At 52.2% G+C, this 24242-nt stretch overlaps 11 protein-coding genes across 11 annotated transcripts; 5 read left to right on the top strand and 6 right to left on the bottom strand.

Annotated features, from left to right (window-relative positions):
• Positions 1-5335: 5335 nt before the first annotated feature.
• CKM354_001001900 (uncharacterized protein) lies at positions 5336-6505 on the top strand (the record flags this gene model as incomplete). Its single annotated transcript, XM_044805465.1, has 1 exon — positions 5336-6505. The coding sequence occupies one exon, from the start codon at positions 5336-5338 to the stop codon at positions 6503-6505; it is 1170 nt and encodes a 389-aa protein (XP_044661400.1).
• Positions 6506-6530: 25 nt separating this feature from the next.
• Positions 6531-7478, bottom strand: CKM354_001001800 (uncharacterized protein; the record flags this gene model as incomplete). The annotated part of the gene is made up of 1 exon (XM_044805464.1): positions 6531-7478. The coding sequence occupies one exon, from the start codon at positions 7476-7478 to the stop codon at positions 6531-6533; it is 948 nt and encodes a 315-aa protein (XP_044661399.1).
• Positions 7479-8049: 571 nt separating this feature from the next.
• On the top strand, positions 8050-10325 carry CKM354_001001700 (uncharacterized protein; the record flags this gene model as incomplete). Its single annotated transcript, XM_044805463.1, has 2 exons — positions 8050-8110; positions 8161-10325. The coding sequence occupies 2 exons, from the start codon at positions 8050-8052 to the stop codon at positions 10323-10325; spliced, it is 2226 nt and encodes a 741-aa protein (XP_044661398.1).
• A 575-nt stretch (positions 10326-10900) lies between these two features.
• Positions 10901-12730, bottom strand: CKM354_001001600 (uncharacterized protein; the record flags this gene model as incomplete). Its single annotated transcript, XM_044805462.1, has 1 exon — positions 10901-12730. One exon carries the CDS (start codon positions 12728-12730, stop codon positions 10901-10903), a length of 1830 nt encoding a protein of 609 aa, XP_044661397.1.
• Positions 12731-14688: 1958 nt separating this feature from the next.
• Positions 14689-15666, top strand: CKM354_001001500 (uncharacterized protein; the record flags this gene model as incomplete). Its single annotated transcript, XM_044805461.1, has 1 exon — positions 14689-15666. The coding sequence occupies one exon, from the start codon at positions 14689-14691 to the stop codon at positions 15664-15666; it is 978 nt and encodes a 325-aa protein (XP_044661396.1).
• A 202-nt stretch (positions 15667-15868) lies between these two features.
• Positions 15869-16888, bottom strand: CKM354_001001400 (uncharacterized protein; the record flags this gene model as incomplete). The annotated part of the gene is made up of 1 exon (XM_044805460.1): positions 15869-16888. One exon carries the CDS (start codon positions 16886-16888, stop codon positions 15869-15871), a length of 1020 nt encoding a protein of 339 aa, XP_044661395.1.
• Positions 16889-17222: 334 nt separating this feature from the next.
• CKM354_001001300 (uncharacterized protein) lies at positions 17223-18614 on the top strand (the record flags this gene model as incomplete). The annotated part of the gene is made up of 1 exon (XM_044805459.1): positions 17223-18614. The coding sequence occupies one exon, from the start codon at positions 17223-17225 to the stop codon at positions 18612-18614; it is 1392 nt and encodes a 463-aa protein (XP_044661394.1).
• Positions 18615-18800: 186 nt separating this feature from the next.
• CKM354_001001200 (uncharacterized protein) lies at positions 18801-19595 on the bottom strand (the record flags this gene model as incomplete). Its single annotated transcript, XM_044805458.1, has 1 exon — positions 18801-19595. The coding sequence occupies one exon, from the start codon at positions 19593-19595 to the stop codon at positions 18801-18803; it is 795 nt and encodes a 264-aa protein (XP_044661393.1).
• Positions 19596-19868: 273 nt separating this feature from the next.
• Positions 19869-20370, bottom strand: CKM354_001001100 (uncharacterized protein; the record flags this gene model as incomplete). Its single annotated transcript, XM_044805457.1, has 2 exons — positions 19869-20105; positions 20164-20370. The coding sequence occupies 2 exons, from the start codon at positions 20368-20370 to the stop codon at positions 19869-19871; spliced, it is 444 nt and encodes a 147-aa protein (XP_044661392.1).
• Positions 20371-20769: 399 nt separating this feature from the next.
• CKM354_001001000 (uncharacterized protein) lies at positions 20770-22571 on the top strand (the record flags this gene model as incomplete). Its single annotated transcript, XM_044805456.1, has 2 exons — positions 20770-20983; positions 21052-22571. The coding sequence occupies 2 exons, from the start codon at positions 20770-20772 to the stop codon at positions 22569-22571; spliced, it is 1734 nt and encodes a 577-aa protein (XP_044661391.1).
• Positions 22572-23014: 443 nt separating this feature from the next.
• On the bottom strand, positions 23015-24017 carry CKM354_001000900 (uncharacterized protein; the record flags this gene model as incomplete). Its single annotated transcript, XM_044805455.1, has 2 exons — positions 23015-23809; positions 23862-24017. 2 exons carry the CDS (start codon positions 24015-24017, stop codon positions 23015-23017), a joined length of 951 nt encoding a protein of 316 aa, XP_044661390.1.
• Between the last annotated feature and the right edge of the window lie 225 nt (positions 24018-24242).

The following is a 24242-nucleotide window of genomic DNA, read 5'->3' as shown; positions in this document are numbered from 1 at the left end:
CCCACTCTATCGCTTGGTCGACAACCGCCTGGATCCTGCCTTGGTTTGCCTCTGCAGAGGGGCCTGTGACCCACGCTGTGTAGTCGTCGACAAATGCTATAGCACCGCCATTGCTATCGATCTTGCGCTGGACTAGGTCCGCATTAAAAAAGAGGAACAGGACTGGTGATAGTGGCGACCCCTGCGGCAATCCTGCTTGCTGTAGCGCTTGTCGCTCCGATGCCTGGCCATTAACTACGATTGTAGCCGACCGGTCCGAGCAGAAGGAATCGATCCATTTGACTAGCGTTGCGGGGATGCCCCTTGCTTGGAGTCGCTGCAGTAGTCTTTCCTTACACACTCCATTATATGCACCTTTCACGTCGAAGCTGATCAGGCTGAGCACCCTCCTGTTACGCCATGCCTTGTAGATGTGTTCCTGCAACAGGAGGATCGCCTGTACTGCCGATCGTCTCTTCCGAGCTCCGAAGTGGTTTGTTGGTAGGAGGCCTGCGGTTTCGACCGCATGTGATATCCTTTCAGCTACTACTGCTTCAAGCGCTTTGCCAAGCGTAGCGAGCAACGAAATAGGTCGCCATGCCTTCGCAGCTGTATAGTCGCTCTTGTTAGGTTTCTTTAGTGGAATGATTTTGGCTGTCTTCCATTGGGCCGGCAGTATACCCTCCCTTAGCGACGTTCGAAAGAGTGTTAGAACCCTCTCCTTTACGGCCGGCCATACCCGTTTCCACACTACCGCCGGCAGCCCATCCTCTCCTGCTGCTTTCCACGACTGCGCTGCGAACACGCTCCGTTCAACTTCGTCCATAGTGAGCGGAGGCATATGGACTGGCCTCCTCTGCTTTCGCTGCCCTTCGTCCTCGATCACGGGCGGAAGGGGTGGAAAGAATGTTGATAGCAACTCGGTCGCCTGCTCTCCCTTACCACTTGTAATCGACCCATCCCTCCTCGTAAGGGGCGGGATCTGGGAGGAGCCTAGGCTGGTATCGGCCTTCATATACTTCGCCGCCTGCCAGATGTTGTTAGTGTCGTCCAAGAATTCTTCCCAATGCCTCCTCTGCTGCTGACGGACGGCATCATGGTATTCCTTAGAAGCGATCCGTGTCTGTTTCTCGAGTTGTTCGCTATAGGTGCCCGCCCTGCGATAGCTCCTTGCCCTGTTCCTCCAACGGGTATAGATCTGACGAAGCTTAGTAAGGTCGTGTGTCCACCACCTTTTAGCATACGGCGACGGTTTCGCGACAGGAGTAAGTGCGTGGACTGCTGCAAGTACCGCACTCATGAGTTGGTCGGCCTGCGTCTGTACATCCACTAGTACATGCCCGTATATGTTTACGGCCAATGGCTGGAGTGTACTAGTAATCTTCGCACAAATCTCCTTCCAGGGTGCATTCTTGAGTAGCAGTCGTGGCTGGACTATATGCTCTGGCATGTCGACATTAATGGTGGTCTCGATCGCGTGGTGGTCCGATCCGTGCTCTGTCCCATAAATCCTACACCGGACGAGCGCGGCGGCCAGTTCCTCGGAGGCGAGCACCAGATCGATGGTGCTTTCGTGCTTGCCATTCTGCCACGTCTTGGTACCCCTCGGTAGGAGACTGCGTAGCGCAGAGTCGTTCATAAAGTCCACGAGTCCGTCTGCCTCTCCTTGTCGGGCAGGTGAGATGTCGTCCCCACCCCATAGCTGGTCATGTTGGTTGAAGTCGCCAGTTAGAAGTATATCCATTCTTTCCCTCGTTACCCGTCTCCTTGCAGTGTCCACGCTTTGCCGCAGGAGCTGTATCGTCTCCGCGAGTGCTTGCGGGTTGGCTGGCACCACGTAGACCGATGCGATGAACACCGACCGATCGGGTAGATGCAGCAGCGCTGCGGTAATATCGGGAGAGGGCACCGGGACTGGCTCACTCTCTATCCCCTTCCGGATCCAGAGCATACTTCCAATTACCCGTCTGCCTTCGCGCGTTTCCGTAGGTATCATCTTGGTCCAGTGTGGATGGCCTAGCGGCGCGGTCAACACCTTGCCCTCTCTCACAAACGAGCAAGGTTCCGATAATGCGATGACTCCGAAGTCCTCGAGGTCTGTATCATTCATTACGCTATGTTGCACCACTCGCCGCTTGCCGACATTTAGTGAAAGGACCTTCAAGGGGCTAGGCATTAGCGACAGGAGGAGGATACAGTATTCGACAGTTCTTGCTGTACGATTCGTGGGGTCCACCACATGGGATGCACTTTGGAACCAAACCCTCGGAGTCGCATTCGGTGTGGCGGTGACCTTCTTGCGCGCACTTAGCACACCTCTGTGGTTTGTTGCACGTATGTGCGATGTGGCCTATCTCCTGGCACCTATAGCACTGCATTGGTCGTCGGCGCGGTTCACAAACCCGGGTGTATGCCGATTCTCCTGCTACGTGGAAGTACTGTTCTTGTAACAGGCGTGCTGCGTCGTTGCCTCGGGTTAGGTAGACTATCATCGACCCATATGCCTTCATACTTTCTTTTCGGCTGATCCATACAATCTTGGCGATTTTGGTCTCGTTCTCCTTTTCTAGCATCTCAATCACTCCCGGTCGGAGGTCCCCCGTCTCGGTGATCACGGCCGTGCGGTTAGCATTGTCGACCTTGATTGGGTGGAGCTGGTCCCGTAGCACGCGGCTTCCCGGTGTCGCGGCTGCGGTCTTCAACATCGCCTCTTTAACCTGTGCCAACTCGCCCTCACTTCTGCAAGCTACGCGGATTCGGTCGGCGTTGCGTGGGTCCTTGGTAACTGCCACACAGCGCCACCGTTCTCGTCCTTCGACTCCTCGCATCTCTCTCTCTATACACTCCCTGACCGCGCCGGGGTGGGTCCTCGCTTTCTCGGCCTCGTCGGCTCTCGAGATGTCGATCGTGCAGTAGAGGGAGTTTGTAAAAGCTGATGGAGTTGTGCTCATCGTGAGACTGCGGATGTTGCTAGGTTGACTGTCTGGGGGTGTGCGGGCTACTTCCGCATACGAGCGACTTCCATTAGTAGGTACGGCTACGTTAGCCAGTTGTTCCTGAATGCTCGCTGCTACTTGCTGCTGAATGCTCACTGCTACTTGCTCTTGTATTATAGTTGTAATTTGTTCGATTGTTGGTACCTTCGCGACTATTTCCTCCAGCTGTTTCAATTTCTCTTCCGCCTGTGCTGCTCGTTTTCCTGCCTGTTCCGCTCGCTTTTCTGCCTCCTTGGTTCGCCCTTCCGCCTGCTTGGCTCGTTCTTCTGCCTGTTTTGCTCGCTCTTCCGCTTGTTTTGCTCGCTCTTCCGCTTGCTTCATCTGTGCTAGCATTTGTCTCTGTGGTGTATTGTCACCAGCCGCCGCCGTCGTTTGTTGTATACTATCCCTGCCCTCTTCTACTACGTCCAAGCTCTTTTCTCCCGCTGCCCCAGACTTTGTCGCATTCAGGGTGTGCGTGCCTCGATGCAGGCTCCGGTAGTTGATGGTGCCGTGCGATGCTACTCGTTTTGGGCGCACGGTGATATACTCTCCGTCTCCCGGAGGTTCCGCCATCCTCCTCTTCTCGCTCGTCTTCAGTCGTCGCTGAGTATGCTTCAACAGGTTGGATGGATCGTCCTTAGAGTATGCCGCACGATCTTTTTCGCTCACCTGGTGATGATCGTGTGTTGTGACACAACCATCGGCCCGCCGCCAAGACCTCGGGCCGTGCCTCAAACACCACCTTTGTTGCTCCTCCTCCTGCTCCGTCATCTCAACATGATTGGCATGAAGCAATTCACTTCTACGCCAATGCCATCCACCGTGATGTCTAGACGTCGCTGCCATTGAGCCTCATCCTCCGAAGATGATCGGCAGCGATGGCATTGTCTTGTCGGCTCGTATCATTTATACGAGATCCAGGCTCACAGGCTATACTCTCCTCACGGGGGTTCGTCGACAGCGATGATCAGACCTTTGGATCACTGCTCATGATGCGCAGTCTAAGTGATAGGCGCCTCGGCGGCAGGGCGTACGGATTGATAAGCGTAGGACAGGTGGCTGAGCGACTTGAACGAATCAAATTGAAAGCGCGGAAGGAGACCACTGCCACGCTTCACATTCACCCGAGACGGCCGTCGATCGTTTCTTATGTATTTTCCGTTGTAGGAAATGCAGTCAGCCTTGTCAGCAAGCCTACTTCCATCTTCGCAACGGTCTTGTACCTGGAAGTCGCGAAAGCCATGACAGAGACTCAACGTTAACACCATACGCAGGCATACACTGGGCAGCAAGGACGCTTTCGCTCTGTATGTTCCAATCAATCTCCAGTGCTTTCTAGTCAGAGGTCAACAGAACATGCCGGCTTTACGGCCACTCTCCGGATTGGCCTTTGCGAGAGAGCAGCGTTCAGTTCAGCGAAAGGGACGACTTGCACGAAGACAAGATGGCTACGATGGATGCGATGACCCTCCGGGGCACCGTGATCCACCCTCTTCCCATGCAACACCGTGCATTATTGTCTCCGACACACCGGGCCTCATAAATCGTGTCCGAAGAGAGCTCGAAAGCATTGACTACGTTTCTGGAGACTGGAATACAATTGCGACGTTACAGAAACCATGCGCCCGCGAACCAATACTGTGGTATCGTTTCTCGACCCATCCAAAAGATGATAGCCAATAAATAACAACAGCTTTGGCCAGATCGCTGCTTCGGGTATCCTCGTGATATACACCGCGGTCCTATCTCGTGTCGGGCCTGGAAAATTGCATACTGGGAGGCGTTCACCAAGAACTTCGTACAGCTTCGCTTCATAACGAAATGCTGAGAAATATGGTAGGTTGCACGTTACTGTATGGTCATGTAACATTGACTACAGTGTACGTAAAAAGATCACTCTACAACGAGAAACCACCTTTGTCGAACAGGCCTGGCATCACATATGCTTTGGAAGCACACTGCAGATATACTTGCTTCATCTCGCCACTCCAGCCAATTGGAATTTTCTGGTGTCTGAGTTCGCTGATCACCTTGCATATTCCACAATGGCCTAACGAGACTTATCGCAACATACTTGTGACAGGACCCTACTAACACTGAAGATGTCTAGCCGCTGACGTACCTCGTATTTCAAGACTTTGGATCTGCATCGCAAGACTTGACCTTCTATTTTCCACCTAGCTTGATGCGCCAAGTCGCTCGCCATCTGTAACCGAAGGCGTTCTTGATACCAGGCCTTGGCACGATGTAACCTTCCTCACGAAAGATCACGTCTTGGTAGCGACGATCACAGCTGCTATAAGTCAACGCTTTCCACATGGCACAAATCTGCACGAGTGCTGCATCGGGTACCAGATTCCTTCCGAGGCACTTTCAACATGAGGTTCTATACAGCCGTTGCCGCACTGATTGCTGGCTCTGTTTCGGCAGCAGTCGTCCGGAAACAAGAGTCCGCCAGCACAGAGAAACAGGAATGGATCGTCCAAGTGAGCAAAGACGCCGCGGTGGCGGATGTTTTCGCACAGGCCAATAGCTTCTTGCGCTCCGCGCAGCCGATCACTCCAGACCGCACGTATGAGTTCGATGGTTTCCACGGTTTTTCCATCTCAACGTCGGAGTCTGTTCTGGAAAGTCTACAGTCGCAGGGAATCGTCACCAGGTTTCACGCCAATAACAAAACGTGGCTTAATCAAGCACCAATCGTGACACAACAAAATGCACCTTACAATTTGGCACGTATCAGCAGCCGTGTTCTTGGTACGACAGAGTACAAATATCAAGCTGAGCCTGGCAAGGGGACTTTCATTTACATCTTCGACACTGGTGTCAACATCGCGCACGAAGATTTCGAAGGCAGAGCCTATCACGGCGCCAATTTCTCTTCCGATCAAACGCCAGAGGACCTCGACGGCCATGGAACCTCTGTCGCTGGCTTAGCTGCAGGACGCAGATGGGGAGTCGCTAAAGATGCGACAATCATTAACGTCAAAGTCATTGGTAGTCTCGGCGGCACAACTGCTGATATTCTCTCTGGACTGGAATGGACGATCAATGACGCACAATCGAAGAATCGCATCGGACGTGCAGTAGCTAACCTTTCACTTGGCACTTTTCGCTCAGAGATCATGAACGATGCTGTGGAAGCTATGGTTCAAGCGGGCATTTTCGTTGTTGTCGCTGCTGGGAATAGCAATGATGATGCGAGTCTTTACTCGCCGGGCACTGCTGAGGGCGCTTGCAATATCGCTTGCTCGAATGCCACAGATGGACGAGCGTTCTTCTCCAACTGGGGCTCTGCTATCGATTTGTTCGCGCCTGGAGCTGCTGTTGAGTCACCGAGTCATCTTTCGAATACTGGTACGCGCGTCACGTCTGGTACGAGCGAGGCCGCGCCTCAGGTTGCAGGTCTGGGCGCATACTTGATTGGTGTGGAAGGCCCGACGTTTGGTGTTGTGCTTTGTGATCGTATTAAGGAGTTGGCTACGAGAGATGTTATTACTGATCCGAAGGGAAGCCCAAATCTTCTAGTCTACAATGGCGTAGCGTAGACTAGGCTCTGCTCATTGCAGAACACTACCACAGCGAGAACAGCACGCTTTCTGTGTTCCCTTCAGTCTGCTCGTCCCAATGCGCGTACCACGCCAGATACTCCTCCACGCTTTCGAAGAGCTCAGAACTAAAGATACCACGCTGGAAACCATACCGCCAGTCCCAAGTCTTCACCAAATGACTGTCCTCAGTTTCCTGCTGACGACAACAGTACAGTACGAAAGTCCCATCTGAAAACTTCTCAGGCCAGCTCGACATGTTGGAAGCAACACTGATGTCCCAATCTTCTATCGCCCAGGTGTATCCAACAGCGTTGTTAGGATCCAATACATCTTTACTTTGAAAAGCTGCTACATCTTGCCAATTACCAAGCGAGGGAATGCAGATTCTCTTTCGATGATCCACAGGAGACTCAAGCAACCTGACGTCCACCTTCTTGAAGAAGTCCGGATGCTGCATTTCTCGCCAATATGGTAGACCACCGCCGGTTATGCCGCTGACGAGGGTTGTCAAATACTTCATATCTTGGGGTAAGCCAGTTGGGAAGGGTTCGATATGCTGCTGGCTACTCTTCATCACGTTCCAAAGCGAAGCCCACCAATGGTCCCGAGCGCTCAGATCGACTGGATCGTGATCGACGCCTTCCAGGCAGAATACAGCGATCATATCGTCTGCTGAACCTTCTAACAAGCTTTTTGCAGTTGAGTATGTGATCTGATATTCGCATTCGAAGTGATATTCTAAAGCTTCTTCGATCTGCTCATTTGAAAGGCCTGGAGACAAGGCTTGTACTTCTTGCTGGGCTGCTTCTACGAGGATTCGTAACGCCAGGAGGTTTTGGTCCAACACTGTACGCCGGAAGTGCCGTAGAGCGTTATCTATGCTCTCTCGCCGGCTTGCGGTCAAGTCGCTGGACAGATCAAGTCGCTGGAGAGTAAAGCCGATCTGCTCGCTTTCAGAGCCGTCTTGCATGCTGATGGTTGGTTACAACCTGCTGGTATGTGGTGTGGCAATTACGCTGACGAGAAAATGTGAAACTGCTACAACTATGTATACATTTGGAGAGGTTGAAGCTATTCATTTTATAGGCAGCAACAGATGTCGATCAGCAATGGCTGGCGCCGAGGTCTCGATCAACAGTTTGACCAATTATATTCGGATGCCACTTTACCTCTGTTCTCATTAAACGGAAGCTGTTGGCAGAAGGTCGTTGTTCTCGGCATTCCCTCCGAGGTGGAAAGTTGCCTGATATTCAGCTTTTAATCAGCGAGATACATCTCCATACGAGACAAGATATGTCGTTGACTCTGTTTAGTGAAGGAATTCGATGCCACGAGGCCAGTTCAAGTAGCGGATATCGCAACGACCCCATCAGGACAGATTTGACTTGTTCCCGAGTTCCACCGCGTACATCTGCAAAAATTCCAGCGAAGAAGGCGTCTAGTACACGGGCATCTTGAAAGCTGTGAACTCAATACGAAGTGGCGCTCAATCCATGGCAGCACCTTGTTTCGAAAGGATTTGAACATAGAGATAGTAAAGAATGACTCAGCTGACCCCGCCTCAGTTCTTGGCCTCTCATGCCAGCCACATTGATCTCCTCCGTCCATCAAGAGCCAACGAGAAGCCATGAGCACATAGAAGGAGGTGCCAGTCAGGGGCCGCCAGATACGCGTACTGGAGCTTGCGCCAGGCGAGGCCACAGATGGATTGACCGGTAAGCTCAAGGTTGCCCCACTGGACACCAACGTCTGCTACGATGCCATCTCGTACGTGTGGGGCTCGAATGTCCTCCCTAGCACCATTGAGTTGCCAAGTGGGCGGCTTCAAATCACGATCTCGGTTGACAGAGCGTTGCGGCGGTTCCGAGATCGGACGGGGACGCGACGCCTTTGGGCGGACAGCATCTGCATCAACCAGACAGACGGCGACGAGAAGAGCCACCAGGTGACGCTGATGGGGGACATCTATCGACAGGCAAGCAAGGTGTTGATCTGGGTCGGTGAGGCCGACGAAGGCTGCGATATGAGCGGGCTCGCATTCTGGATGATGCAGTTCCTCAGCAGTTTCGCCGTGGAGAATCGACTGCACGTCACCAATGTCCCAGGACCGGACGAGGTCTTCGACCCCCAGTGCATCACGAAGCTGCAAAATGCCTTCTCTGGAGCGTTGCGCGAACTCCGGCAAAGGAGCCATGCGGAGGCCCCATTGCGCAAGAATCTGTGGCATCCGGAAATCAATCAGATTCCGCTGGAGCTCAGAGGACTGCTTTTGAGCAGTATCGGAACAGGCAGAGCACACAAGGCCGGGAGACCAGTTGACTTTGGCGGCGTTGTATCGCAGCCATGTAACTTGACCTGCCCGTGCCAATGTGTGTCGACCTCTCTCACGGCAGATGACGAAACATGCTTTCTGTTGGCCCTGAATTCGGTGATCGCACTGTTCGCCCGGCCATGGTTTGGACGGATATGGGTCTTGCAAGAAGCTGCTCTGGCACGGGAGGCAGCATTCCATTGCGGCAGCCACAAAATCCCGCTGGAAAGTAAATTCAACGCCGCGTCGACGATAAAACACGCGCTGGACTGGAGGTACATCGCGGAGTGTCCACGTATGTGTGCTGTCCGCCAAGCGACCTTGTTTTCGAACGTGGTTTATGGTTGTGCAAAACCGGATGCTGGCGGTGGTCTTCCAACAATTCTTGAGGCTACCCGGAATTTCGACAGTACGGAACCGAGAGATCGCATCTACGGCATCCTTTCGATGGTCAGCGACATCACCGTGGGAACTGTGCCATTGCTCCCCGATTACAGAACACCAATGGCGAAACTGTGGGCCAATGTTGCTGCGAGCTACCTGACAAGCAAGCCTGCTCTCGGCGCGAGGCCGTATGAGGCTCTGTGCTTGGCTAGACTTTCCGGATGTTCAAGACCGATGAATCGACCGTCTTGGGCCGCCGACTTCAATCATCTGTCCAAGGAAGGGCGAGTCTCATGGGAACGCAAAAGCGGCTTCTCAACAGTTCAAGTCAGCCAGTGGCAGGACCCCTTCACCGGCGTGTACTATATGCACGACGCTCGCTCGTACTGCGCAAGTCGCACTTCGGAGCTCGTGGTAACATATGATGATGCTCAATGGTGGCGATTGGGCCTCCACGGGGTCCCCGTGACCAGCATCGCTCACTGTCTTCCAGACTCGCAGTTCCCCGCGCATCCGCGCGAGCAGCATATCCAAGACCAACTAGGGCGTCTGTCTCCGGAACAGGCGGCCGAGTACGCAGAAACGCAGCTGTTTCCATGGTACATCCGGTGTCTCCGATTTGCCTTTAGTGATCAAGCCACCTACGCGTCGTGGAAACCTTTCGTCGGCATGGTCATGCGGGCAGAGAGTCGTATTCCCTGGGTCCCTGACCAAGAGAGTATTATCAACGAATCTCGAGGTGATAAGTACATAGACTGTCTGAGAGCTGCCGCAGACCGGACTGTCGCATCGACGCCCAGTTCGGAAGGCATTGAAGTGGACGCACCACAGATGCTCACCGATCTTATCTCGTTTTGCTACCGTGCTCCTCATAGCCACGACCTTGACTTGGACAGGGTCATGGCAACGACCATGGACAAACGGATCGCATTTGTCCCTTCCGAGAGCCGTGGGGGAGATATGATCTTCTTGTTCTCTGGCGTCCCTGTTCCGCTTGTGCTACGACCTACAAGTCATCCCAATACCTTTGGATTGGTAGGCGATGCATATGTCCAAGGGTTGATGTTCGGGCGAAGTTGGCCAGAGAGCACCTTGAAGATGAGAGTTGCGTTTCTTGTATAAGAAGCTAGAAGAATCAGACGACGACCATCTTCATCACATTCTGTACAGCATGACGCGCCACGCTGGTTGAGGCGATATACGGATGCTGATACATTGGGGACCTGTATATGCCATTATCTACCTCGCGCTGTACCTGCCACCTAGCAATGAGCAGTCGCGACAAGATCTGAACCGGAGACAGAGATACATATGGAAGATTTACATCTGCTGATTTTCCAGGCAGCAATAGAAATCGACTAGGAATGGCTGGCGCCGAGGTCTCGACCAATATGTCCACCAATCATATATCGATGCCAATACACATTGATACCACGGACTTGAAGCTATTGACAGTAGGTCGTTGTTCGTCGTCAAGATCTCTTGTAAGTAATCTCGATTCGTACTCGGCTCTTTTCAGAGCACAATGGATCGTTGACTCAGTCTTCAGAGCAGTTCAAGAGACATCATTTCGGCCGACGCCAGACTGAACGGCCGGAAGCAATTCGATCGCTCCGAGAAAGAACTGCTTATCCCACCTCAAATTAACTCCTCGCACCAATGTTTTACTTCCCATGAATCAAGCCCGTGTGTATGCTCTAGTAAACAGGCATCTTGAAAGCTGTGAACTCATACGTCCAACTATCGATGCTTTCAGCATCAGTGACACAGTCAAAGGTGCTGCTATTGCCACTCCACAAAGGCCGAGTCGGCCACTGGCAGAGCTCCTGGATTTCTCCTTCGTATGTGCCAGAAGCAACAGTGGCGTTGAGACGGGTAGGCTTGATACCGTTCTCGACCCAATCGATCATCGTCTGCATATTGTCTTGCGGGTAAGGGCCAGGCTGCAGGGTGTTCGCGCTGCAGTGAGCAGCGCCAGGGATCAAGTAGAACTGATACCAGTCTGAAAGAGCTTCTTGAGCCTCTGCGTCCGTCAGGTTGGCATACATAATGTTGCGAACGGATTGCCAGTAGTGGACCGAAGACGCAGCCGGGACGGAGTTGTCGGACTCGCCATGGTAGTGAAGTAGTTTACCGCCGGCCTGTTGGAAAGGTGTAAGGTCTGGGAGAGTGGTCTGAAGGCTGTCGACGTATCTATTCAGGCCAATGTCCATCCATTCCACTAGAGTGTCGTATGTGACGCCATCGAGGTCGGAGAGGTTGTCGATGTCCAGCAACTGAATAAACTTGGTCACCCATGAGCCGCCAGTGGAAGGGATGTTCAAAGTCCACGAGTCAGTAGTGTTGTCATACGTAGGCTCGGCATCGCCGAGGTCAGATCCAATCTGCCATGAAAGATACGCCTGCTCGCCAGCAGAGTTGTGTAGACCATCATAGACGCCCTGTGCGACTGCAACATCTTGAGCAGTGATTGTGCCATTCTGCTCTGGCGTGCTGCTCGTCTGGCTGCCAGCCATCTGTCGTTTTGCCATCCTCCTGCCAAAGCCGAATCCCAGAGAAGAACTGGTCGTGGCTGCGCAATAGTAGCTCTCGCCGATGAGTGAGCTCAAGTTGAAGTTCAGCTTGCAGAGATCCGTTCGAGAAATTACTCCATCAGTACGTCCATCCAGAGGGTCGCATGCGGCGATGGTGGCGTTGACGATCTTCTGGAGAGCACAAGGCGGTGGATAATAGCCCATAGTGTGCTCAATGGTTGCTGGAACAATATGATTGATTTGCTGATGGGAGAACCGGAAGGCTGGCGCACCGGTGATGGCACCGTCGTACTCCTCGCCCCATCGCTGGACTTGACTCATACCCTCGCGTCCTCCATCCGAGCAGCCCTCGTAGTATGTGTAGACTTTGTCGTCCTCATCCATTCCGTAGAAGCCTTTCGTGATGTATTTCCCAACTTTGGTCATCTCGCCCAGCGCGGTGTACCCGAAAGCATATGTGGCGTCCCAATTGATCGACCCGTTGCCATAGAGGACAACCTCATCGAAGGAGTAGTCGAATGCATCATACCCCGCGTCTGTTGCGCCACCGACCGCACCGTACGTGAGGCCACCAGTAGCATCGCTCGACAGACTGTAGCCACCACCGCCAGCGACATAGAAACGGTTCTTGAAGTCGGACGGCTGTGGGAAAGCGTACTTCACAACCACTTTGTCGTCTTTGCCAGTGTGAGCGTAAGTCACCGTGACATTGCAATACGTGAAAGTCTCTGTGCTGCTGCTGCTGCTTCCGCCTGCCTGTCGTTTCATCATGCCACCGCCGGTTGTGGCATTGTATACCGCGCTGGCTGTTACCGCACTTGGAACCAGATCGATGCCAAGTAGAGTCCCGTTTGATGGAAGGGTGGCCTGGACGTTGGCGACTGTGCAGACATTGGCGAGCGAAGTGCCATTCGTTGCTCGAGTAGTTAGTGGAGATGCTTCCGTCGCTGCGACAAGCCCAGAGACAAGGGCGAAACGTGCGTTGGACCGCATAATTGAGATGATCGGAGATGGGAGAGGGGGCGTTGACGTTGACCTCTTCTCGAGCCGCAAGGAGCTGTCTCTGGGATCATATAAAATGCCAGGCCATCATATTTCGGCGATTTCTTGGTGAAGCCCAAAGAGGCTTGTGGAGTAGCATCATGGGAGCCGCGCAATTCAAGACTACCAAGCCGCAGACTAGTGTACGCTCACGCGTGGTGCTGTGACAGGGCATGTCGTCGCACCCGTGGCTGAACAGCATCAGATAAGATGGGAAAACGTCGATCGATGTTTTGGCTTTGTTGCGTCGGAAAAGTGGTCGTGTCGGCCGAGATCTCGGAGCAACGTAGCCTGGCGGTAACTGCAGAATTCTTTTCTGATCATCGTCTGTTCTGCAGCATATCCGCGAACAGCGTCCGCTCTCGGAGTGTATCACAATGGCGCCACGCTTCGAGTCTTTGTGGAAAGTGGAGTGCCTACGTGGTCTGTCGACCGCATAGTCAGATCTTCGCGCTGCCTTTGGCCGAGATGACGAAAAGCAGCCTTGTAATGCTCTGGAGCGCTCCGATTGGAGTAGAAGAATTACCACAATCAGTAGTCATATTTTGTGTAGTCAGCGCATGTCAGCCGACATATCCGGCATGTTCGGATTTAGACCGAGTTTGAGCCTCGAGGTCTGCGAGTGCGGGACTGCAGGCCATGAGGGCCAGGCCTGAAGAATTTTGGACCGAGCACCGTGCAGCCGGTAACTTGGTACTGTACTGTTCAGGCGGATATTTGGTTGTCTCGACCGGTGGCGGAGTGCCTGTCCGAATTGGCTCAGAGGCTGCGTAGTCCGACGACGTAATCAGTTTCAAGTAGTCGATCGCAGCCAGTCCTGGAAAGATGCCATCATGCGAGCACCGAACAGCAGTTCTTCACGGTCAAGATGTCCTGGTCGACTGAAAACGTACGACGACATGGAGAATGTATGACTCTGTACTGCTGATGTTGGTGACAATTTGTCTTGAACGCAAGTCGTCAAGCCAAGAGGAGGGAGCTTGCTTGGCATGCTTAGACGGACATTCTTGGCGGATGGTGCTGCAGTAGTGGTAGAGAATGGCAATGAAAGTCGTCTCGAAGTACGGTATTGATTACATCCTTCGGTAAGGGAAATGCGATTGGCATATTCGGCCCTAGATGGTAATGTCACTTGGCTCTACTGCCAGCTTGCTTGATTATGGGAAAGGCATTCACAATTGATTGGAAAGATTACACCTCCTCTGATAGTCGAAAAAGATTTGGTATACCTAACACTCTGCATTATCGAAATCGTTCGAGAAAGTTGCGTTTGTCCCTACTCCTTTCAAAATGCAAATGATTGGTATTCGATCCTTCGATGGCTCGCAAGACGATCAAGCCTCGTTTCAAGCATCAATCATCTGTGAGCCAGCCCGCCCAGATCTGTTCCGTTGTTGATCTTGGCGTACAATGAGAGCTTCTTCGCGGTATTGAATTGATAGTTGATGGCAAAGACGGCCAGTGGTATCGGATTTTGTTCATCAGATTTTGTTCATCAGATTTTGTTCATCAGATTTTGTCCATAAGTCGACTTGAAGTCATGCGTTCGTCCGACACGAGTTCAGATACAACGTTCTCCATTCGGACTGTGAAACTAAACCCGAGGACCTCTTTCGACAAGAATCTTGAGAGCATTAGGAGTTGAAACACTGCAGATCGGCCGAAACGGACTTCGGTAATGTATGTGCCACACTCGCTTCACCGGCGCGAAGTCCGAGCCCCGGTGGCAAAGATTGGGGGATCTCGCTTCTGTGGTGGCACAGAGACACCCGATCGACGCGGAGAAGGTGACACCGTTGACGGACTATTGCATCCTTCGAACTTGCGTTGTGTGGTTGCGTTTGTCGCTGCACGTTTGCAGCTCAGCAACTACAATCTTCTAGCATCCTGCCACTAGCTTCCACATCACAATGGGCTTCATCTACTCTCAGTTACTGGCAAAGTTGCCCTACCCAGAACAGCCTCAAACTGGAAGAACCGTGATCATCACAGGCTCCAATACTGGACTCGGCAAAGAGGCAGCGAAGCATTTCGCTCGTCTTGGTGCCGGCAGACTCATCATTGCCGTGCGATCCATCTCCAAAGGTGAAGCTGCCAAAGCCGACATCGAGACAGCAACGAAATGTGGCAAAGATGTCATCGAAGTATGGGAGCTGGACATGACCAGTTTCGATAGCGTGAAGCAATTTGCCAAACGGGTAACTAAGACTCTCGACCGGCTCGACGTGTTTATCGCAAATGCAGGCGTGGTGCGGAAAGAGTACCATCTGGCGGAGGGACTCGAAGAATCAATCACCGTGAACTATATCTCGACCTTTCTGCTGGCGGGTCTGGTCCTACCCAAGATGAAGGAAACTGCGAATCTCTTCTCCATCCGTCCCACGCTTGCCATAACCAGCTCTGGTGCTCACGCACATAGCTCGTTTCCGCAGAAAGACTTAGCTCTGGAGGGCAAGCTCATCGAGACAATCGGCGATCGGGAAATGTGCACCGAATATCGGGATCAGCAATATCCACTCAGCAAAATGTTGGAGATCTTTGCTGTCCGCAGTATTGGAAAGCAATCGCCACAGCAGGTCTTTCCCGTAACCATAAACGCTGTAGATCCAGGTTTCTGCCATTCCGACCTGGCGAGAGAGCAGTCATCTTGGATATTCTCCATAATGAAGACGGTCCTGGCGAGGACTACGGAGGAGGGCAGTCGTACGCTGTTCCATGGCGGCAACGGTGATCGGCATACGCATGGGAGGTATTTGAGTGACTGCGTTGTCGCTGAGCCTGACAAGGTGGTCACGAAGAATGGAGATGTGGAGGACAAGTTGTGGAAGGAACTGAGTGAGAGGTTGGAGAAGATTTCACCGGGCGTGATGGAGAATTTCAAGGCATGACCGGCGCGACGAGTGATGCAGATAGAATACTTGGGTCGTCATACAATTTCAAGTACCTTAAAGCAAATCGGGAGTTGTAAAGAACTTAGTCGTTGATGTAAGCGAATCACTGGTACACGAGCAGGGATTACTCGCACAGAGGCATTCGTTGCTGCTGACAGCGATGACTGTTCTCTATCCATCTAGAAATCCTATCGGCAATCTAGTTCCCCTTCTTTGTTGCCAGAATCAAACTAACCGGGAAAGTGACCTTTCGTTTTCCTCCCATCGCCTTCTTCAACTCAGACAGCATCGTCTCAATGTCCGAGTACCGCTGTCCAGCCTTCTCACGGTAGTTGGGATACACAGACGCAAGATAGTTAGCAATATCCTCCACATCCCACTCATGCTGCCAGTGTTGGGAGTCGATTTTCTCGGTGGTAGTCTCCCCTTCTCCTCTGCGATCGACCCTCTTCAATTCAAAGTCGTAGCCCGACCGGCTGTTGAAGAGCAAGTCTACGTTGCTGTTCCACTTGTACCGCTGGACAGACTCCCACTCCCGCGCATCGAATCCGATGTTATCCATCCAGCTTCCCATCGTTTCGGCGGCGCGAAGATGGAACGCCTCAGCGGGCGACCCAATGAAAGGAAGCAGGAATGTGCAGATTCGGGTGGCTATGGAGTCGTATAGGTCGTTCAATTCCGTTCGGTCCCCACCGTCGGCAAACAAAGGTCTCCCGTAGAAGTAGATGGCGAGCGTGCCGGAAGGACGCAATAGCGTACGAAATGCTTCGATACTCTTCACTCGGTCTAAAAGCGGCATGCATTCGCTAACGACAACGAGGTCTGTCTTTCCGTTGCCGACTTCTTCAGGCACGACGCCGCTACTCAGTTGTTCTGCTGGACTTTGGACGAATGTCATCCGCGAGAGCGTGGGCTCGGAGGTCAGTGTTGGGGCAGCGGCCAAGGCTTTGGCATTCACATCAGATCCTACGACTCGAATGTAGTAATTGGCGAGGCGTGTGGCGATATTTCCGGGACCAGTGCCAACATCGTGGGCGATCCCGCGGCCAGTATTGCCATGGATGTCATGGTATTCGTTGATGAGCTGGAAGAAGTCTTCGCTGGGAGATGGACGGAAGGAGATGTAGTCTTGCCAGAACTTGGTGTCTGTGTCTGTTGTGGCAAACGGAGCGTCCATTTTAGTGGCCGGCGACTCAGTTAGTGTGATAGTGGACGACATGTTGTGAATCGAGTACTGATAGAAATGATTGTGAGTCACTTACACCGGCGATTGGAACATTTATTCTTCATACTCGGCCACAATGTTGTGATAGAGACTGTCGCTAATCGCAGGTCCGAAGCCCGCTCTCGGGGACATGCCATTCATATATGCACTAGAACTACGGACGACAATTGAAGATCACGGCTTGGCTTCGGGGTAGTTCAGTCGCGCGTAGTCCAGTAGGGCAAGTTCACACCCTCCCCGTTCGATCAATCTATTGCCTCTTTAGAGGGCTTTGACCGAATAAGAACGATTCACCACCCAATCTCGACCGTCATAAACATTTCCCACAATGACGGCCACCGCAACAATTGTGCAAGCCGTGCAAAACGGCGCGACGTCCTTGCAGTCGACAAAAACTTCAGCTTCACGAATCGATCTTCGCGTGCCTAATCCAGGCATTGCAAGGCTGTTTGACAATCCCGACGGCAGCCTAGAAACTGCAAATTGCTTGTTACAGAAGAATCACGATGAATACCACATGTTTTGGAGAGACGTGGGTGGCCACAATCATATGGCTCATGCTGTTCTGACCACTCTTGCACTGGGTGGAAGTTCGAGCGAGCTACAGAGAGCTTATGACGATGGACTTGAAGTGCAACGAGCGATGCCACCTCTCGAAGAGGAACTGGTCGCAAAGTTGTATGATGCGTCAGAGTTCCGCTCTCGTATTGGCAACATCCACGACTACACTACTTTCCTCGCATTCTTCGAACGGGAGATTGATGCCAAGGGATGGAGAGAGGTCATCACAGAGTATTGTTTTTCAAAGACAGAGAATGCCGAGCTCATGCTGGCTCAACTATACGAGGGAGCTTTCCATCCCATCATCCATCTCGGACTAGGTGTCGAATTCGAACAACCCTCGATTGTCGCTGAAGCCCTGGCCCAAGCCGCTTCGCACGATTCTGCCGGTATTCCTCAATTCTTGCTCGATGCAGAACGCCACGGCCGTGCATCTGCAGAGCCTCGAATGACCTTGAAGGAGTGTTTTCATACAGTCCGAGAGGACGAAACCATCAAAAATGCTGCTCAGCCACAGATGGGTCCAGTCAGAGTGCGGGAAGGCGTGATGAAGCGTGCTTTCCAAGAAATCGCACGATTGGCAGCAGCGTACAGGGTCCCGCCATCGGGATTGGAGAGAAGCGTTGCAGAGATGATCAGTTGCAATGCATACATCTCTGCGACCGCACAGCGAGCAGGCAAGCAGAGAAAGATCGACTTTTTCCACATGCACAACGTCACCAGTTCGATCTTTTTATCTGTGTTCGCACAGCAAGACTGGATCAAATTGGAAGACAAAGTCCGACTTGTAGAATGGAAAGCTCGGATGGATCTGGTCTGGTTCGCTGCCAGTGGAGCAGCACTTCTGAAGTTGAGCTTCTTGACTGACTACAAGCCTACTCACAGCGCTGGAATGAACTGGATGGACTTGTATCAAGCTATCAACAAAGCTCACGATGATGGTCACGTTGCCAAATTTGTGAGGGCGATAAAGAACGGGGAGTCTGTGGCTAAGCCTTTCGAGGGAGAAGATCCGGAAAGATTCCCTGTCCGTGGAGACTTGTGGCTCAAGGTAGCGCAAATGGCTTATGATTCGACCTTGGAGGTTCCAGTTGACCAAAAATGGGTCTTCGGCGCGGGTTACGATCCCATGTGGAAGCTGATGCCTGATGAGGCGTGATCTATCGTGGAGGGCTGTTCGTGATAAGTTGTTCTGGCATGGTGAAATGGTATCTCATCTCATATTTACAAGTTTCCCATGCTTCATTCGTGCTCAGGCCATCCAGTCGATGCAACGCATGATTTTACAGACGCCCTCGCGGTAGTCAGCAGTAAATACAACTCAGCTCTATGTACACCTACGAAACTAGGCTGACGGCCCGGTACTTGGCAGGTACGGATGCAGGAAAGGAAAGAAGTGCCTCAGCAGCCCCATCAATATACACTTTGGAGTTCCCGATGGAAACTTCGCTGCTCCATTCGCATTGGTCACGCTGACATTCTTCATGTCATATATGCCCTCCCTGTCTTCCGCTGCCTCAATCATCGCGGCTGCCAAATCAAGATACGAGATGAAACTCTCTTCATCGTCGAAGTTCAGTTTGTGTCCACGCTGTATGTCGACGGAGAGGCCGCCGGGCTTGATGAATACAGTGGAAACCCAATCACTTTGAGACCGGAGGTACTCTTCGGTGATCTCCAGATCTTTGTAGACATGAGATGCTGCTGTGAGCATCACTGGTCGGAACCACCAAGGCATTTTTCTGGCCAGATGATCGTCGATTGTGGCTGAAGAGAGCAGAATCAGTCTCGGAACCTTCATTCCCGGTGGTGATTCCTTCTTCAGCTTTTCCAAAGCGGCAATTACGCTCTTTGCTTGATCTTGACCGAGGCTACAGCCGGGTATGTTGTCGTTTGTTGTGACCACCATGAAGACGGCATCGGTGTTGTTTATGCATGATGCGATAAGGTCAACGTCTTGAATATTGCCCTCGAAGATTTCGACTGATTTGCTGTCCAGTATCTCCGGGACCAGGCGGATGAGCTTGACTTTGTTGCGACAGTATGCGTTGATCTTGGCTCCCAAAGGTGACGCGAGAAGATTTTGGATAAGTGCCGTGCCACAGTTGCCAGTTGCGCCCAGGATTGCGTACGTTGCCATCGTCTCGGCAGTACTAGCCAATGTTGAAGAGGGCACAGGAACGATGCGATCGACGAGATTAGAATGTACTTGACAGTGTCCCTTAAATCTCGTGATTCGGTACAGACCGGTGTTCGGCGATGGTTGTCGAGTGCCGAATCCTCTCATGCTACCACGCGACGTTGGACATACTATCACGTTTTGAACTACTCTTTGCTGTTGATGAAATAGAGTATAGGAAAATTTATCATGAATGTTGGTATGGAGATTTAACACGATGTGGTTTGCACGAGATTATGGAGACATTAGCCCTTGGTCGACCAGGTGTTTCTGCAACTTTGGCATGAAGTCTTTCATGAATGCCGAATCGACCATCTCTTCCACACTTTGCACCGTTTCACTGTTCTCGCTAAACTTGAGAAATACTGCATACTCGTTCGTCCAGTCTCCGAATGGTGTGTCTCCAGCCGAGACTGCGTAAATAACCGCCTTTCCCTGCGCGGCATCGTGGACGATGTGCTTTATGTCGAGCTAATCATGGTAAATCAATCGACTCCACGAGAGTCTAGAGCGATGAGGTGGACAATACCTTGTAATTCTTGACGGTGTCGATCAGCTTCGGGAGAATGAACTCGACCTCAGGCTTCGATCGTGGTGGATGCCCCAGCGAAAACGGAAGTGTGCGTTGCGTGTAGCCCTCGCCCATGGCTCCCATCATACCCTCGGGTGTCCATTCCTTCCAGCCTTGGATGAACTTGTCGAGCGTGGCAGCTTGAATCTTTGCGTCGGCTGGCATGGCTGCTTTCTGGCTCTAACGAGATCGAAGTGAGAATGATTGGATCGATTGAATGAAGCCCAGCTCTACTCGACAGTTGTAAAGAGTAGGGCACGCCTGGCTGTCTGAGAGCACTCTCGTTCGCAAAGTCTCCGGAACTCGGGAGTGGCTTCCATTAGCTGTACCCGGTCGATCAATCTGCGAACCTAGTGTCTTCCGAAAAGAGGCACGGGACCCATATCGGTACCTCAAGCATCTTGGTAGTGGTTCCGGTCTTGCGCATTCAGGCCCGACCTTGGACAAGAGCATGCGCCTGCCTGCCTCAAATTGCCGAGGCATGGTAGAACAAAAGGAAGGGCTCATAGCTTCACAGGTGGATGATCTCTTCCATTGGCCAACACTCGTTATTTCGGCTTCATCATGTTCCTGAATCTCAAAGCTGTCGGGTTTCTGTCCCTCTGCTTGACGAATGTTGTTTATGCACGACCAGCGACAAATGCCAGAACAAACTATGTGCTTGTCGGCGCAGGACCTGCAGGATTTGTACTGGCTGAGCATCTCACGAGAAACCCCGACGTGAATGTTGTTCTACTGGAGGTTGCAGCCAATGGAGACGACACAGCCGACGTCTACGGTATGCCTTGGAAGCGGTCTTGACCAAAGACAAATGGAACACTGATCACAATTCTTCTGTGACTTTAGTGCCAGGTAATCTATTCAATATCTTCGATAGCGTGTGGTACTATCTGTCCCAGCCCGATCCGACTTTGAATGGCGCGCAACCAGACAGCGCCCAAGGAAGATTGGTCGGTGGAGGAACGGCAGTCAATGCGATGCTGCACTGCCGTGGATCTGCGTCGGTCTTCGACGAATGGGCAGAGATATCCGGCAACGAGGGACTGTCCTGGGAGAACATCCTGGAGGCTTTCAAAGAGACCACACACTGGACTGATGCAGTGGAAGCCGATTATGAGCAGCAAGTGAACACTAGCTCTTTTGGAAGCGGTCCAGTGGAAGTCACTCGACAGAGAGACGATTTCCCCTTCGACAATCCATTCATTGACACTATTGCGACAAACCATAACCTTCCGGAGATCGACTTCGCCTCCGGCGGCGGCATCGGTGTCACGAAAGGGCTTGTGACGATCCGCGCGTCAAACTCCACTCGTTCTTACGCTTACAATACTTTCGGATACCTCGCAAACACAAGGCCCAATTTCCAGCTCATCACAAATGCATGGGCGTCAAAGATTGACTTCGACGGAAAGACTGCTACGAGTGTCACGTACAACGATACTGTGACCAACACATTACACACACTTTCCGCGGATGAAGTCATCGTCACGGCTGGTACGATCAACAGTGCCCAACTGCTTATGTTGTCCGGGGTTGGACCGGCGGATCAGCTCGAACAACTCGGCATCGAAGTTGTGGAAGATATTCCAGGGATCGGCAGCAACCTTATGGATCACCACTTTGCAGTGATCCAATACTACACTACAGAAGAGCAACCAACTCGATGGAAGTACGAGAACAACGCGACATGGGCAGCAGAGCAAGAAGCACTCTGGAACGCCAGCGGAGATGGTGTCCTTGGTACTGACTGGGGCGATGCAATGGGAGCTATCAGACTTCCTGACTCTGTCTTTGAGGGCACAGGTGACTTCTACACCAAACTGCCAGCCGACCGTCCACACATCGCATACATCTACAGTAACGTGGGCACTCAGCCAGAGCCTAATGCCACTGCGCTTACTGTGTGGGTGGCCATGGTGCAACCAGAATCGAGGGGCAATGTCACTTTGGCGACAACAGACTACCGCGACCCGCCACTAATCTATGCCAATTTCTGGGCGACTCCAGGAGAGAAGGCTTTGATCAAAGCAGGCTACCAAGAAGCTCGGAAGATGTTCTCAGCTCCAGGGCTACAAGAAGTGATCCCGGCAGAGACCTTTCCCGGCACAAATGTCACAGAAGCGGAGGACGTGTGGGAAGCTATCATCGAAACATCTCGAAGCTGGCATCATCAATCTGGTACCGTCTCACTCGGATCTGTCTTGGACGCCAACTGGAGAGTCAAGGGACTCAACGGGCTTCGAGTAGTTGGAGCAGCTTCCATACCACAGATCCCGACTTGCCCTATTCAGGCCTCGGTCTACGCTTTGGCAAAGGTTGCGGCGTCTGACATCGCGACTGCCGATGGCATCAGTGGGACAACTTAATAAAGTGTAAATTCGGGGCAGCTCGAGTCACTTGTACAGTGGCACAATGTATAGAAACCGACGTGGGTGAGATTTGGGAGAGTACGCTAGCCAGTGGAATGGAAGTATACCAATTTGAAGCCCAGACCGGCAAGCACATCAACCCTGACTCAAACAACTCTTCATTCCAGCTCTGCACGCCGATTACCCGCAATGCCATCGCCACCGTGACCAGAAACTTGTCTGAAGGTCATACTGCGGCTGCTCCGCTCCATGCGCTTTCGCTAACGTCGGATTTCCGTACACAGCGCCGGCTGTGACCGATCACCGGGTAGCACTGATCCCTCTGCTGTTCTCGTACAGCAGCTCTGGTAGCATGAATGTGGTAGAATCAGTGAATTGATGAGGTCCTCGTCTATATATTCTATGTCTATACTTCGCGCGTGCTCAGATCGGTAGTCATTTCACGAAATGTCTAACGAAAACCACAATCGCTGACCTCCGCGTATCTGGAATGCAGCTTTCCCGTCTTCGGCCAGCTTTCGCAACACTTCTTCCACGAAAGGCTCAAGCGCCATCTTTCTGACTTCCGCGTCAATATTCATACCGTGCAGAATCAGAACGAGCTCTTCGACAGTGACTCCAACGGCTTGTCTGGATGCCATCCTTTCCTTCTTGATTCGCTGCAGCGCCAACAGGTACTGCTTCTCGCGTCGGATCTTCCTTGCTAGCTCTGCAGAAATTTTGATTCGCAGATTGGGAATGACAGCCCCATGAGCTGGGTATCCTGCACCACAATTTTGCGATCGCATCTTGTGAAGAGTATTCATATAAGTACTGAGTTCTTCGACGGCACTTGATACCCCATGACCGAGGATATTGTCTCCAGTGAACATGGCGTTCTCTTCTTCCAAGACGAAACACATGTGATCATGCGAATGCCCTGGACTGTGTACAGCACGGAGTGTAGCGCCCTCTACCTGTATCTTGTCACCCTCTTCGATGGATCGTTGAGTACCCTCAGGAGAGTGCTTCCATATCGATTTGCCAAGGCTAGGATCCATTCGAATGAGATCTGGTACTCCGCCTGTGTGGTCTCCGTGCCAATGCGTGAGCAGCACATGAGAGAGAGTAATATTGTGCTGTTGGAGCGTTTGTGAGATGAGATCGGCCCATTCTCGAAAGCCCTGTCCGGTGTCGATGATGAGGCGCTGACTCCCAGTGCCGACAATATATGTATTTGTACCCTGCAGTGTGAACTAGGTAACTGTCAGCTAATGCGTAGTCGAAGCGAGCAGCATCAAACACTACCTTTCCAGGATTTTGGCCCAGTATGCGGATAATCCTAGGAGTCAACTGTTCCACGTCGGCCAAGGGAGGCAGTATCGATTGCTGTATTGTGAGATAGTCGTCGAATGCGCAAATGTTCAGTGACTTGTTGATCTGCTTGTAACCGCCTTCTCCCATATTGGGCAAAGTCCAAATGTTTGGAGCGAACTTGAGGATGACTTTGACTGCGTGTGCACAGAGTTCAGGCCAGTGGTGCAATAATTGAAAGATCGTAGCAGCCTAACTTGATCTGTTCCGTACGATGATTCCTCAGCAACGACAAGGTCGATGCTGCTGCTTCCAGCCTCACCGGCAGCATCTGAGACTCCATGCGGGTAGCATGATAGATGCTCGGCTTTCCGT

This window comes from Cercospora kikuchii (assembly GCF_019650295.1).
Source record: "Cercospora kikuchii DNA, contig_00006, whole genome shotgun sequence".
In the NCBI taxonomy this organism is placed as follows: Eukaryota; Fungi; Ascomycota; class Dothideomycetes; order Mycosphaerellales; family Mycosphaerellaceae; genus Cercospora; species Cercospora kikuchii.
The sequence above is the reverse complement of the archived record's forward strand: the minus strand, read 5'-3'. Positions and strand labels throughout refer to the sequence as shown.